The 16,391-nt window shown below is 37.4% G+C and overlaps 1 protein-coding gene across 2 annotated transcripts; it reads right to left on the minus strand.

Moving 5' to 3' along the window:
- Positions 1–520: 520 nt before the first annotated feature.
- Positions 521–15,891, minus strand: UPF3B (UPF3B regulator of nonsense mediated mRNA decay). Of its 2 annotated transcripts, XM_019717039.2 has the most exons (11): positions 15,652–15,891; positions 14,669–14,775; positions 14,394–14,500; positions 10,419–10,517; positions 8,996–9,106; positions 7,927–7,970; positions 7,270–7,452; positions 6,856–6,894; positions 4,921–5,081; positions 4,295–4,589; positions 521–1,526 (listed from the first exon to the last, which is right to left on the minus strand). In XM_019717039.2, the coding sequence occupies exons 1-11, from the start codon at positions 15,805–15,807 to the stop codon at positions 1,377–1,379; spliced, it is 1,452 nt and encodes a 483-aa protein (XP_019572598.2). In that variant the 5' UTR covers positions 15,808–15,891; the 3' UTR covers positions 521–1,376. The 2 variants fall into 2 exon arrangements, with proteins under 2 accessions (XP_019572598.2, XP_019572599.2); XM_019717040.2 differs by lacking the exon at positions 6,856–6,894 and having other exon boundaries at positions 15,652–15,889.
- Positions 15,892–16,391: the final 500 nt, after the last annotated feature.

Here is a 16,391-nt window from a genome sequence, read left to right on the forward strand (position 1 = left end):
CTAATGACCTCAATACTGCCAAATGCAACGGACACTTCACATTTCTTAACTTCCTTAACCTCTCTGTGGCATGGGACACTGCCAGCTATTTTCCTCCTTAAAATTTCCCCTTCCCTTCTTTTAGTACTCTCTCCACTGATTGAGGACCATTCTCCATCATCTTTGATGGCTCTTCCTCTTTACCTGCCTCTTGGGATACTGGCTTCTAAGAGCTGAGGAAAACATAAAGCAGTGACTTATTATATAAAGGCAAACTGACACCACGTTAAGAGGAGCTGGCAGGATGAAAATTAAGCAGCGGCTCAAGGATGTACAAACATTTTTGTTCTTGGGGAACAAGAGTAGGGAACCATAATTTGATCTTCTTGGTTGGCAAAATAAAGGCAGAACACTAGTGAAGGCAGAAACGAATATCATTCGTCCCCTTTAAGAATTCCCAAGAGGTTAATTCAGTATCAAATTTAACTTCTCAAAACTAATAGCTATTTAGTAAAGTTAATAAACACACTTAGCTTCATACTTGAGTGATGTTGATATTTATTGACACCAATGCAAGACAAGCTAAAACTGAAAGTTGCTGTTAAAACAGGAACAAATATTGGTGCAGTTTCCTTCCTGGACAGGGCATGCATTCAGATCATGAGACCTAAGATAAAATAAATACTAGATTGTCAAGAACCAAACAAGGGTTAAATTTTACTTATTAATATGAAAATTGCTAAAGGCAAAAGGAGATGTTTAAAAATATTCTTTATGCTGAGCTCACATAAGCAAACAAAAATCTAAACCTAATCCTAAAATTTTAGGACACAGGATATAGACATGACACGATTATTTAAATCTTGCATAAGCAAACATTTGTCATACCCTTTACTGTACTTGTACTACAAGTTCATGCGTGTTGCTTCTACGTTACACAAAGCCAACAGTTGTCACCAACAGTGAATATAACTAGATCTGAACAAGACTTCAGAGTGACTCTGCTCCACTCAAATTAAGAAAATTCAATCCAGGATTAACAAAACCTTTTGATTTTAGAGCCAGCTCTCTTATTTTCTTCTCTTGTCATACCTAATTAAGTCTTCACTGACATTTCCCACCTGCAAATTGCAATGCATGTCCTCTCCCTCATCTTTGTCTGACAATTTAAAGTTAATTTGTAGGAACTGCATAAAAAATGAAATTGTTCTTCCAATCTGAACCTGCAATCAGGTTCCTGCTTTGGCGCAAAACATACTCCTCTGCAGTGTACCCCACCAGCACAGCGACCCCCTTTCTCTCTCTATTCCTTTGCCCTGAGGCACTTCTGGATTGCTTAATACATGCTCTTTGGCTGCCTAGACAGTCAGGAGGACACCTCCGGTCATTTGGACTTATCACTCCTCTCCTCCTTCTTTTCTATGGCTAATACCACTTTCCTGCTTTTTTTCTATTGCTGCATCTCCAGACTTGGTGCTGTCATCAGGGGGACACAGTCGATTTCGGCTTCGAGCTCCTGGTTGGTAAAGCTGCATTGCTGGGCGATCCTAAAATAAATGAAATGTTAGTGTTGCGACATTGCTACTAAGAGTTTATGGGGGATTTTCAGAGTCATAAGTTATGTACTGATATACACCAAAAACAACTCATACAAGACCAAAAATATGAGGGCACGGTACACGACAGTGTAAGTGTTTATGGATAATTTGCCTCTAACTGCCTGCTTCCTTTTCCCTATCTCCAAAGAAAAGCAACCATTTCATAAGTATTATTTTATATGACTAAGGTAAATTTTTGATAACTCTACTGCCTAATTTTCTTAACCATCTCAAGATGAACTGAATCAGCTTGATTTTCTTTTTACTTAGAAACCATAGCCATTGCCTATCTCTCCTCCCCATCAGTAAATTGACTTGGAAATGCACCAGCATATAAGAAAATAATAGGAGTAACAACAGTAATAAAGAGTGCAGTCTTAACACGTTGCGTACGGCGGGGTTTAAATCCCTCGTGAAGATTCTCGTGATCCGTACGCAACGTGTTAAATGGAGACCTCCCTGGACTTATGAGCTCAGACCCATGTAACTTGCCACAAACATGACTGTTTCTTAATTCTGGTATGGTAATGTAACCCCAGCTTGAGACTGTCTATCTAGGTGGCACTTTAGATGTCAGACTCCTAAATAAGCTTCAATAAAGTCATCATGTAGCTCTCAGATCAGGTAATGTGTTTGGTTTAATGACAATATGACCCTTTAAAACTTAAATGTATAGGCCTTTTTCAGAATTCACAAAAAAGTTACATAAGCCTTCCTTACTCTTTCTCCCTGATGTATGAAAGTTAGCCTTAAAGCATTATTCTCAATTGAATAATTCTAGCAAATTCACCAAATGAAATGTTGAAACAGATGAGACTGCTGCATAGTATTTAAAGAAGTGGATGATAGGGCTCCCGTTGTGCAAAGATGGGACAATTTAAACATCAACAAAGACAATAACTGATAATAAGTTGGAATACACCAAGCATTTCTAAATCCACGAGTTTTTAAAGACTAAACAAAAAAACTCAATGATAACCCCTAGAATTTGCTGGGACACAAACCCATTACTCTGAATACTGGTAAATAAAGGAAGAGGATCAAGTGTTTATCTTGTCTTTCCTGTATAAACTGAACTTCAGGCTAACCAAACAACTATTGAGGGAAATTCCTCTTTATAGAAGGACATCAGATAATAAATACTACAGGAAAGGCAGAATTCGTATATCACCATTTTCCACCTCCCCATGAAATAACTAATCTAAACAAAATTGTTAGGAGAAAGGCTGATAAAAATTTTTATAACAGATGAATCAGGCTTATAGTACCTGAAACGATTAATCAGTTGTTTTTTAAACTTTTTATCTTAAAAAATTTTAAATCTATAGAAATGTTGCAACACTTAATGAATACCTAGTACCTTTCTTCTAGATTAACAATTTTAACATGTCACATGTGCTTTTGCTGTCTCTAGCATGTGTGTGAATGTACACACCTTTATGTACACATTATTTTTACAGAACCACTGACAGTAAGTTGCACACATCATGACCCTTCATCCCTAAGTATTTCAACTTGTATATCCTAAGAACTAGGACATCCTATTATATAACCACAATATAACTGCTATTGATCAATCATAACATCACACTCAGAGGACACCCGGACATTATATGCTTCCTGATATGATACACAGGAAGTGCACACCACCACCTATGAAGTGCTCTTGCCAAAAATTGAGCCTGAATATATTCAGGCCTCTAGGTGAGGGGCTGTCTATTTTTGTGATTAATTTTTTTTTAAGCCAAGCAAGTGGTGAATTTATTAAAAGAGGATAGTACGCTCCCAAAATGGTGGGAGCGGGCAGGCCAGGAGAAGAGCAACTGCCTCTGAATAAAATTTTATTGGCACACAGCCACGCTCATTCTTTTACATAGTCTATGCCTGCCTTCCTACAGGGTTTAGTGGTTGTGACAGAGACCACATGGCGCATGAAGCCTAAAATGTTTACCATCTGGCCCTTTATAGAAATAATCTGCTGACCCCTTCCCTAGATGTAACTATCAGTTTTCAAGGAAACATAGAAGATAGAGGAACATGTTAAATGATACCACAGGGATGTAATTAGCCAATCTGGAATGTTAGAAGCTCTATAGAACAAATTGGTTTCTGCAACAAATAAATGTAGGACAAGAAAAGGAGGGGAAATTGTCTATATTAGAAGAGATTTAAGGAAACATTTCAAGCAAATACAATTTGTGGACCTTGTTTACAGCCAATAAAAAAGATATAGATGAGACAATTGGGAAAATTTGAACAGAGTAGGTACGATGTTAAGGAATTATTGTTATTTTTTTTTTGGTGTGAAAATACTATTAGGGTCATATATGTTAAGAAAAAGAGCCTTGATCTCTAATATTGACATATTTAAAGAAGAAATTATACATCCAGGATTTGCCTGAAAATAACCCAGTAGGGGTAGGGATGGGGTAGAACAGAAAGAAGGCTGGCCACGAGTTGATAATTGTTGAAGCTGAGTGATGGGTACATTGTATTATTCTGTTCTCTACTTTTGTGTGTTTGACATTTTTATTAGTTAATAAAAGGATCCAACCAAGACTGAAAAAAAGTTGCAGATAAAGTTCCTATAATAAAATTTTCTGTAATAAAATTTCCTCGAAAAATTCTATAATAAACAATGAGTCCTTTCCTTTACACTTGCAGGAAAAGAAAATAAAATCCTCATGAAAATAAACAAGTGTAAAGAAATGCCACACCTTGTTTCTTATGCGATCTCTCTTAACCACTTCCTCTTTCTTTTCAGCTTTTTCTGAGCTTCCTACTGATTCCGTACTTTCAGTCTTCTTTCCTTTATCCCGAAGTGCTTCTTTCTCTTTTTTCATTTCTTCTTCCTTTCTTTTAAAAGACTTCTCTTTCTCATAGCGGTCCTTCTGCCTCCGGCGCTCTTCTTCTTGCCGCTTCAGTCTCTCTCTTTCCCGAAGTATGCGCTCTTGATCTCGTTCATAATCCCGTTCCCTCTCCCTGTAGTCTCTGCCACTCTCATCTTCAGGTCTGCATGAAAAACAAATCTGAGAATGTAGCCTCAAAGATCTTTTAATCACAAATGCAGGAACACTTTGATTCTGACTTGGCCACTGCAATGAGGCTACACTTTTGGAGCAAAGTAAAAAAATACTAGCGTTTTGAAAAACAGTAACAAAAAACAAAATTCATCCACACAGATTAAAATACTAGAATATCTGAAGCTCCTTCTCCTCATTCCCCTGCCCCTGGTAAAACAACTTATCTTAATTCAGGTATAAGTCCAAGACATAGCAGTATAACTAGCACCTAGAAGAAACACCTTGAAAACAAATGTAACAAAGAGCCCTTGCCTACCAACCTCTTAGGCTTTTCATCTTTAAGTTCGCCATCAGAACGTTTGGGCAATGTACAACTTTGCCCACTGGCTCTTTCATCATTCAGATTCTCTTTGTCCAATTTCTTGGCTTTTTCTCTTTTGTCCAATTCTTTTTCGTCTCCTTTTTCTGGCTTCTTGAGCAGCTTTAAGGAGAACAAATTTATTTTTATTTTAAAGGGTGGGACACTGTCTTCTGAGTCTATCAAAGGAACAATATACTAAATATTTTTAATTTTGACTGTAGAAGGCTTCAGAGGAAGGTATTCAAACTTTTGGGTGAACAACTAGTGCACGAGAGCAGTAATTTACTAAAAGGTTGCTATTAATGTGAAAGTGTTATGCACTCAAATGAAGTGGTTCAATCACTGTGGCAATAGGATCAAGACTCCTTTGGCTTTAAATGAGTCAACCTTTAAGTGAACCAATGCACACTTCCAAGTATGCCTTCTGTAGCATATCAGCATGTCAATATAACTTGCCACAAATTTAAAATGCTAGGTAGATCATTACTGTTAGAGTGTTTTTATGTAGTACTTGGAATGACAAATACCTCAGTCACCAAAGGAGTGATCTATTGCGAGAATAATTTTGCCTTGAGCCTGAGAGTAACATACTTATGATGGTAAAATCCTATTATCATTAGAAATGAATAGCAAGAATTATTTGGCATTTGATTTAAAAATCCAAATACTTCATGTCAGAACAGTGAAGTTCCTTCTCTACTGAGTAGGAACTCTGCTCCATGTCATATATATGACAGAATGCAATTCTAAAATAAAAGTGCTTTATAAAGTTCAAATTTCTAACAAAAAACAGTTTGTTTTTCACACCACTGCTACAAATCTCTCTAGAACACCCCCAAGTGTTGGATATTCAGAGATTCTTTGGCAAAACAGAAGAATTTCAAATCTCAGAGTGAAGCCATCATACAAAGGTTCGTCTCAGGGTGAAGGCATCATGTAAGTCACCAAGCAAAAGGCCAACCACCAAAAGATTTAAGCATGAAGATTTCAGCAGACAGCCACTGCAAATGGTGATTCCAAACTGGACACTAGGAAGGGACCAGTGTAAAGTGAGGATACCATGTGCAGGTTTCATTCGAAGTGTTCTTATGTCTCTAATGATCATCTTTATTAGAAGCCAAGATGTTCATTACTCTAATAAGAACATTAATGAATATCTCTAGCATGGTTGGCTCTACCTTCTGCCTTGCTGTTAGGAATAGCAAGTCAAGTCACTTGTGGCATGGAAGACAGATTGCTAGAAGGATTAATATGGGAACTTCCCCCACCCTGTGGCCAAGCCCCTTATCACCAATAATGATCTCTGGACAGCCTAGGGGAACCACAAACTGCTGAATTTTGAGGTCAAAGGAGACCCTGCCACCATCTCTGTGAGATTTTTCTCCGAAGTTCCCCAGGAAGTTCTCTGGAGCAAGGGCTGCCCAAGCCATGCCCTCAGAAGGGAAGCAGCAAGGCTGGGATCTTTATATGGGTTTTCCTTTTCCTATATGTGATGCATTATTCAGAATCTGCTGCTCACAGATTCCCAGGTAGATGCAAGAAAATAACATGGGAATCATGTGAGGGGGGGAAAGCACATAATGCAGGATATTATCTCTAGTACTCGCATAAGGAGAACAGTTATGAGAGGCAGACAAAAAAAGAAGAGAAACCATACAGCATGGTTGTCCTTAGCTGTATATTGTTGAAGCTTCTGGGTATGCAGCAGAGCACCAGGAAGTCATCTGGGATTTCTTTTAAAGTAGGAATTTAAAATGGCTAGCTTTTAAGAAGACTCAAGTCAGTCTGAAGGGATTTTCTACAGGAAACACTACCACCACCACCAACAGGACTTATTAACTATGACCTGTGTGACATGATACTAGGTGCTCTGTATCATGTATTTGGTCCTTACATTTTTCTGATTCACAGCTTGTAACAGAAACCTGTGTACCTGAAGACAGTGGAAAACAAACAGATGAGGCAACTTAATGTATCAAATATGCAGGAAAAGCTGAATAAAAACCGTAATTCATGCCAGCCAGTCCTAAGCCCCTATTTATGAAGAACTGAAAGAATAATCATCCAAAATTTGAACATTTTCAGTGACAAAAATAAAAAATCTGCACTGAAGATATATGTAAACTTAGTCCTTTTAAATTACCTTACAAAAATAATAGCATTATGGGAAAGATTTCTATTGGTTCACCCCCCGCCAAAAAAGGGACAAAAACTGAAAAACTGTATTTACACCACACAAGATGCACACATATTTAAAGAAGTAGATTCATGCAATTTTCAGCAACATGCAGTCAGTTTATTTTCCTACCTTAATCTTTGGTTCATCCTTTAATTTGTCCCTTTCTGGAACTCTGTCTATCTTCTTTAGCTTCTCTATATCTTTCCTTTTTCGTTTCTCTTCTTCTTTCCATTTCCTCCTTTCTTCTTCTCTTTGTCTTTTTCTTTCTATTTCTCGCCTCCTTCTTTCTTCTCTTTTTTCTTCTCTCATTCTCTAGAAAGAAACATCAACATAAACCTTCAAACAAAATAATCATCACCACAAACTTAAGTCAATCCCAAAGGCATGGTGGGCACCCACTAAACTGGATCGTCTTTCCTTCCTACTTTCTACAAAGTGGCATTCTACCTCCTTAAGCCCCTCTCCACCCCATTCATAATATGAGAGAGAATAAAGACCAAGGCCTGCTAGTATCAGAGTCTCCCACTGGTGTCTTGCTGTATTTCCAGAAGCTTTCAGAAAATCAAGAGAGTGTCTCTGGAACAAGTTAAGCACTCTCCGGGTTTGCAGAGTGATTCTTTGGTCCAGCAACCACAGAGGAGAGCGCCAATGAGCCAAATCTTTAAAGAATAATGGTAAGAAAAAGCAGCTATTTCTCTTACAGGATCCCAATGCTCTTAAAATGTTCACAGAATGTGAACCAATGAAATAAAAGTATTGAGAGAACTAAGTAAACAAAAGGTTTACCTGCTTGTTTTTCAGGAAGCTCAACAGTGGGGTTGTCTTTTTAGCTACATAAATGTAAACAGATTATTAATAATACTTATCAACCCCTAGAAAGGATTCTATTTTCTGACATTCCCTGCCAACCACCCAAGGTTGGAAAAACTATATACCCCTTAAACAGAAAGTTCACAACTACATTATTGGAAAGAAGTTTTACAGTATTCCAATTCTGAAAATTTAAAATATCTTTTAAACTGTGAAGAAATACAAAATATAAAACTTTTAAAAAGCGTACTTCATAGTGTTGGTGAGAATTAAGTGCAAAGGACATTCTCTTTTACAGATGGGAGTATCAATTTGTCAAACTGGGAAGAAATTGGGGGAAGGGGTTAAAAATATCTAATCCTTTTGACCCCATAATTTCACTTTTGGGAGTTTCTTCTCATGAAATTATCAGAGATGGGCTTATACTATGCATCCATTAATAAAAAGCAAGTTTTAGAAGGATATTTAATTCATTTTTCAATATTCTGAAGAATGCTATCTAGCCTCGTAGCTAGCTTTTGAAAATACACTTCCTTTGGATAAATTCCTAGGAGTAAATATCCTGAGTCAGAGACTATTCTTATGTTTAGAGATGATACAGTAATGACAGCCTATTAGTAGAACCAACATCCAAGCTAGAATTTCTCAAGAGGTTTTAAGTTTTGCAGTGACTGAATTCATTTTTTGATATTTCAGGTCTTTTTTTTTTTTTTCAGGAAAACTAGCTTTTTATTACTAGAAAATACCAACTTATCTTCCAATGTTTACCAACATCTAAAGGTGCCACACTAGTCTTCAAACCTTTTATAATTGTTACATTTGTGTGGTACTAAACAGGTCACAGAGAATTTCCCCCATCTAATCAATGCATGCTCATTATCTTGTGATGCAGGTATTATCATCTGTATTTTACAGTAGAAGAAACAGAGTCTCAGAGAAGTTAGTGCTTTCCCCATGATTACATAGCTAGCAAGTGACAGAAGTGGGAATCAGACAGGTCTGCTGATGAGAAAGCTGTTGCTCTTAATTCCTTTTGCCCACTTACCTATTAATTCTCTATTTTTAGCTTCTATTTCCTCTAGCAGTGTTTCTGGAGTAGATGTCATTTTCTCATTATCTGCAGCATAACTTTCCAAAAATTTTCTGTATTCTGGATCTAAATAATTGTTTAAGTAAACAGAAAGCATAGCAACTTTAAACAAAATAGGAAATTATTATCTAGGACATTTATCAAAGAAGATAATCTTCTACTTCATGGAATAAAAATAAACCACAAGATAGACTATTTAGGGCTTGATTGGTTACTTACTCTCAGAACTGCTATTAGAGATACCAAGAAGGGAGCTGGTGCAACATGGTGTCAGGGAAAATGAGACACCACGCTGGAACAGAACCTCGAGGGATGACAAAGTTTGCTTTTGGACATCACTGCTCCTGCTAATCCAGAGTCACACTTAGGGGGACAACTGTTAAAAGTACATGTATATAGTTATGTATTATGTATATACATGTAACCAATTCCTGTATGGGTGTACCTCACTTTATGTAGACTCAATGTATGAAAATCAGTACTTCCATAAAGATCAGTTAGGGGGATGTTCTAGAGTGGCACTGGAGGTGATGCCACTGAGTTCTTTCCTAGATGCCCCCGACATCAGCTAGGGTAACACATCTGAGTCATTATATTGCTTGTATCTGGAGTTTCTATGCAGTGTGGAGCATGTCACTTGATCTAGTCTTCCAGGTCTGAATCTTTGATATAATCAATATGCAGCTGTGTGCTGAGCCTTTCTGTGTTCTTTATAAAATACCCATTATAATAACAATGGAAATCAAACTAGATGATTCTAAAATATCAGTCTAAGCCCTTATCCAACATAAGTTACAGAGTTCAAAATTTAGATCCAGGTTACCTTAAGTGGCAACTATTCCAGTTTTCTAGATCCTGTATTTTGGTTCAGTGTAATTACTATGTATGCAATTAACTACATAGTCAAAGCCTAGAAAATAGGACTGGCCACTTCAATTCCTTTATATTAAGTTACTTGAGTAACTTAATAAAAGTTTCCATCATAGCTTTCAATGATAAATCTTCCTCTTTATAAAAATAGAAACCAAAAGTCAAATAATCATAAAAATGGTAAGAGGTCTCAAGGAGTTGTACTTTGAAACATCTGATTTTTTTCCCCATTGTCTTTTAATTAACAAACTTAAGGTCATTTACTACTCAATAGTCAACAATGTACTGCTTATGGTGGAGGAATCAAATTCCACTAGCCAAAAGGAGTGGAAACTATAGGAAACCCACCTCCATTCTAACAATTAAGCAAAGCTTTCATCAATGAATTATATTTATTAACTTCACCCCATATGTTCTCTTATTTAAAAGATTGGAGTCCAATTAATTCCCACAAAGGTAACATTTTTTTAAAACCCAGTAGCATTACATAACTAGAGCTATACTGTACCATCATCGATGGTCCCAACTTTGGTATCTCTTTTTTTAGTCTTCTTTTTCGCAGCTTTTTGAAAAGGTGCAAATTCTACTATAGCAGGATATTCCTGACCTGTTTAGAAAAAAAATATCACATTTGCTATAACAAATAAAATGTCAACTGGATACAAGAGTTAACCCACCACTTTCTAGGCCTCCTTTGATGGCAGTCATCTGAGAAGGGTCTCCCAACAGGCATCAATCACACTGGAACAATTATTATCAACATGCTATCAAAGGAGCCCCAAATTCATACTTATCATGAAAAGATATGGCAGGGAAGTAAAATAGTCATTTAAATTCCACTTCTAAAGTGTGATATTTTGATATGTGGGGGGAAAATCTTCCGGCTAGTTTTCATTTAAAACTACAACAGAAATCTCTAGAATAAGCAAATCTATAGAGATAGATTAGTGGTTGTCTAGAGCTCGGGGGAAGTGGTGGGGAGAATGAAGAGTGGCAACTAACGGGTATGGGGTTTTTCTTTAGTGATAAACGTGTTCTAAAGTTAGATTGTAGCTGTTGCTGCATAACTGAATACACTAAAAAACACTGAACTGTACACTTTTAAAGGGTGAATTTTATGGTATGTGAATTATATTGCAATGAAGCTGTTATTTAAAAAATACACCAAGACACCAAAAGCACAGGCAACAAAGGTAAAAATAGATAAATTAGACATCAAAATTAAAAACTGTGCATCTAAGCACATAATCAATATAGTGAAAAGGCAACCTATGGAATAGGAGAAAATATTTACAAATCATACATCTGATAATGGGTCAATATACAGAACATCTAAAGAACTCCTACAACTCAACAACAAGAAAAAACCCACAAATAACCCAATTGAAAAATGTTCAATGCACTTGAATCAACATTTCTCCAAAGATGATATACAAATGGCTGAAAAGCATATGAAAAGATGCTCATATGCTCAAGCATATGAAAACATTATTATTTTACTAATCATTAGAGAAATACAAATCCAGAGCTATCACCTTATACCCATTAGAATGGTTACTATTAAAGGGGAAAAACAAAATAATGTGTTGGTGAGGATCTGGAGAAATTAGAACACTTGTGCATTACTGGTAGGAATGTAAACAGCATGGTGGTTCCTCCAAAAATTTAAAATAGAATTACTATATGGCCTAGCAATTGCACTTTTGTATATATTCAACAGAAGTGAAAGCAGAGACTTCAACAATTATTTGTACATCCACATTCACAGAAGCATTATTCACAATAGCCATGAGTAGGTAGAAGCAACACAAATGTCCCTTGACAGACGAATGGATAAATGTAGTATATACAATGGAATATTACTCAGCCTTAAAAAGAAATGAAATTCTGACTCATGCTACAACATGGATAAACCTTGAGGACATTATGCTAAGTGAAATCAGTGAGTCACAAAAAAGTCAAATACTTTATGATTCCACTTATATGAGCAGTGCCTAGAAAGGTCAACTTCTAGGTCAACAGAGATAGAATGATAGTTGCTAAGGGCTGACGGAAGGAGAAATGGGGAGTTGTTGTTTAATTGGTATAGAGTTTCAGTCTTGAAAGATGAAAGATTGGGTGCACAACAATGTGAATGTGCTTAATACAACCAAACTGTACACTTAAAAACGGTTAAGTGCAGAATTGTACACCTGAAATCTATGTAATTTTACTGACAATTGTCACTGCAATAAATTTAATTAAAAAAAATATATATATAAAAAAAAAAAAAAAAGAAAAACGGTTAAGATGCAAAAGAATAAGACAAACAAATGTGAAACAAAAACTCAGACACAGACAATAGTTTAGTGGTTACCAAAGGATATGGTGGGAGGGGGGTGGTAGATGTGGGTAAAGGGGATCAAATATATGGTGATGGAAGGAAAACTGACTCTGGGTGGTGAACACACAATGGGATTTATAGAGGATGTAATACAGAATTGTACACCTGAAATTTATGTAATTTTACTAACAATTGTCACCCCAATCAACTTTAATTAAAAAAGATGGTTAAGATGGTAAATTTTATTTCTGTGTATTTTACCACAATTTTTAAAAATGCAAATAAAAATAAAGGAATGAGGTAATGATACATGCTATAACATGAATGAACCTTGAAAACATGCTAAGTAAAAGATGGCAGTCACAAAAGGTCACATATTGTATGTTTCTCTTTATATGAAATGTCCAGAATAGGGAAATCCATAGTTAGTAGATTAGTGTTGCCAGGGGCGGGGGTTGGGGGAGAGGGGAGAATAGGAGATGACTGCTAATGGATATAGGATTCTTTATGGGGGGATGAAAACATTCTGGATTTACATAGTGGTGATGGTTACAAACAAGTGACTACTGGAAAAAAAATACACCAGCTCTCTCCCATAGAATAATGTCACACAAGGTGTAGAGACCACTGGCATATAGACATAAGCCAGAATAAAGTAAGTAGAATTGACCAGAAGGCATCACAAAGCAGTCAGGGAGGAAACATAATTTTGGAAAGCCTGGTACATGCAGAATCAGATTAGTTTAATAACTGATATGTTTGAAAAGGAATAGATAAACCAGACCAAAGCAGAATGAAACTGTGGAAGATAGGCTGAAGAAAACAGAAGTGAGGCCAGACTATGGAGGGTCCTGACTACCAGGCTAAGGAGTTTGGACTTTTTTAAAAAAAAAAAAAACTTTATTTATTTAAGTGTGTTTTTCCAGGACCCATCAGCTCCAAGTCAAGTAGTTGTTTCAATCTAGTTGTAGAAGGCGCAGCTCACAGTGACCCATGTGGGGATCGAACCAGCAATCTTGTTGTTAAGAGCACTGCGCTCTAACCAACTGAGCTAACCGGCTGCCCCGAGTTTGGACTTTTTCACAACTATTATTTTAAACAACTATTTCCAAAAAGATTAATTTTATGGCAGTTAGACTGAATTACACAGACATGGAAAAAAAGGAAAACCCTGTAAGTTTAGAGACAGTGGTTGTCTAAGCATTAGGTGATATCAAATATGAAAATATTAGTAAGACTAGATGACACATTAAGAAATTTAAAAGATTCATCAATTGTTTAAATGTAAGGGATAAAAAGGAGGAAAGAGTTAAACACAACTCAGAGATTTCCAGGCTAAGTCACTAGGAAACCATTGCTATCTACCGGAATATAGTTGCTGGAGTGGAGAAGTAGCTAGTTTGTGGGGATTTATAAAAGTTGGACAGTGGCAATCCTACTTTTACAGGCATATTCCCTGGTAAAGGTTTCATTTTCAATAACTTTGAAGTAATACTGAAAACAACAAAACTCAACAGAAAGACACATCATTCACTATGATTGCAAAGCCAAAGAAAAGTGACAAATGGCAGTGAGGACATTCTCTGGCTAAATGTTGCAAGCCGCAGAAAATAAATAAATAGAGTTAAGGCAGAAATTTTTCTTCTCTTTAGACTCCTGGATACAAAGTGGGAGATCATCAAGTTCGATGTTTTAATTACATACAATTTAGAATGTTAAACAGTATTTCAGCATGGAACTATTGGCTTAAGTTATTTGAATTAAGTAAACAAATGTTGATCCTTGAAGCAAGATGAGAAACGTTTAAACTTGCTATACACGTTTAAAGAGTCACTTATGAGTATTACTGCTGAAACTGGTCAAACAACAGATTTTCTAATTCAGGGCAAAAAAATTGTCACAGGAGGAGAAAACCGGCAATTTCATTCAGTTGATCAAACTATAGAAACAACAGGTTAATAAAAATACCAGAGAACTGTGAAAAGACACATATCTATGTATAAGATTATAATAGGTTTATCAATATGTAAGTCTTTAAATGTTGCACGTTTTATCATTCAGGATTTTAGAAAAGCTATCAAGGCATTAAGAAAACACTGTGATACACACATTGTCTTAAACACAAATGACAAAGAAACTCTTTTAGTTACTAGAACTCACCTTTATTGTCAAGGAATACATAACCATCAAAGCGATCCCTGAACAAAATAATGTCCTCTTGATTTTTAAAGTTGATGTATGCTCTGGCATACATATGAGGATACAGACTGCAGAGAGGAAAGCAATTATGTAAATACGCTTGCAGATGTCTGGCTGAATTGTAAGAATGTACATATTAAAGAGACAGGCTCAAAAATCAAATGGAAAACAGTAGGATGAAAAAGAATGGAAGAAACCTTTTTCATTTACCCCCCCCCTTTATTTATTTATTTTACCTAGTATCATTAGAAAAAAACTCAAAATAATCATGCTCTGGCATAGGTTGAAGATGTTCCTGAAGCTGCTCCTTGGTCAAAGTGGGAGGTAATCTCCGAATTACCACCTTCAGAAATGAATAAGTAAAATAAAATTAGTACAAATCAATTTTCAGTCATACCTGAATGAATCACCATCCCTGAAGAAAGCTGTGCTTTGAAAGACAAGATCATTTATAAAAACCCAGGAGAAAATAGTCTCCTAATGTTCAGAATTAATAAAATATAGTAACAGTTTTTAAAAACTCTTAGAAATGAGAACTGTCTGGAGCAAGGAAAATCTCAGGTTGAAGCCCTGAAGTTTACTAGGTTTCCACATCATTTTATATCACCCATTTTTCAATAGATGTAGTGGTAAGAAATTAGTAGGCCAACCCTGGTCTTCTGTGAGTGCCACGAACTCTTGATTTATTATTTCCCTATCACATCCAACATCCTAAAACAAAACCCTTCCTCATTTAGCATAAAGAATTCAAAACTCTAAGGAATACCCCAAATTCCCTCATTGTTCCCAAAATAGGATGCACCCGATCTGGGCCCCAGACAATTAATTCCCCCATACTCCTTCAACTCGCCTCCATTAATACTCCTATCACAAACTACTCCCACCCTTGATAGCCCCTTCAGTATTTAATAATTTCCCCCAATTAATGTTTTAATTCCTCATTCTCTTCATTATCGCTCCCCACCCCTCCCATTATCTCACAGCTCTGACCTAAACCCTTCTCCATCTGGGAATCCCCTTTCCCTCACTCCCCGGGGCTTGGCCGAGAGGAGCTCCATTCATTTCGGTCCAGAGATTAAGACAGGGTGATGAGATTTTCCCACAGGGGAAGAAACGGAAGGGTCGACAGGGAGAAGAAGAGGGCAACCCCATTCCCAACCATCCTCCATGGGTGGCGAACGCGTCCCGCCCTCTCACGGGCCAACGGCGGACCAGGCACCTTGCTCAGAGCCTCTCTCTTCTCCTTGTTCCGATCCTGCTTATCTTCCCCTTTGGTGCTGTCCCCGGAAGCCCCACCGCCGCTGCCTGTAGCCCCCGGGGGAGTCAACAGAGTTACTCGCTTCTCCTTAGGCCTATGCTCCTTCTCTTCCTTCATGGCCACTGCTTTGCTCCTCACAGTCGAAGCTCGGCCCAAACGGCCCTACGCGGCGCAGCTAACGACTGCCGGCCCACCCCCGTCAAGACTCCGCCCCCACCAAATGCCCCTAGTGATAAGCCGGCCCCGCATTCCATTGGGCCTCGTCAGGATCTCGCGAGACTACAGGGCGCCCTGCTTCCTCTGGAGGAGAGGTTTGAACACCTGGTCTTAAATTCACCCGGCCCAATCCGCGCATCGCCCAGTCCCCTCGCGGCGCAGACTCCCCTGGGGCCGCTCTCCACATGTTATTAGCAATTCCTCCATCTTGACTTCAAGCACTCTTTCCCGGACTACAAATCCCGGCATGCAAAGCAGTTACCCGTTTCTGGCTGGGAGTTCTGCAACCTTAGATATCTCAGGGTCTCTATTTTTAAGTAAAAGGAATACTTCAATATCAAATGTTTAGTGTTTCTCAGATCGAAAGATAGGTTCTGCGTGCTGTCCTTCATATCGTGTTCCTCAGATAAACCCGATGTTATCCAAAGTGTACCTCACTAGGGGAAACAATTTGTGTTTTCTATCATTGATTCTGATGGGAAGCA

Source organism: Rhinolophus sinicus, chromosome X (genome assembly GCF_036562045.2).
Source record: "Rhinolophus sinicus isolate RSC01 chromosome X, ASM3656204v1, whole genome shotgun sequence".
Taxonomy (NCBI): Eukaryota; Metazoa; Chordata; class Mammalia; order Chiroptera; family Rhinolophidae; genus Rhinolophus; species Rhinolophus sinicus.

Bases quoted from the DNA above. Each gene is read 5' to 3' on its own strand.
- UPF3B (XM_019717039.2), bottom strand. From the start codon at position 15,807: ATGAAGGAAGAGAAGGAGCATAGGCCTAAGGAGAAGCGAGTAACTCTG. The intron at 6,895-7,269 runs GTAGGAAAATAA...CACTGTCTTCAG, and splicing joins AGGATGAACCAAAGATTAAG to GTACACAGGTTTCTGTTACA. The intron at 1,527-4,294 runs GTGTGGCATTTC...CATTTATTTTAG, and splicing joins GAGATCGCATAAGAAACAAG to GATCGCCCAGCAATGCAGCT.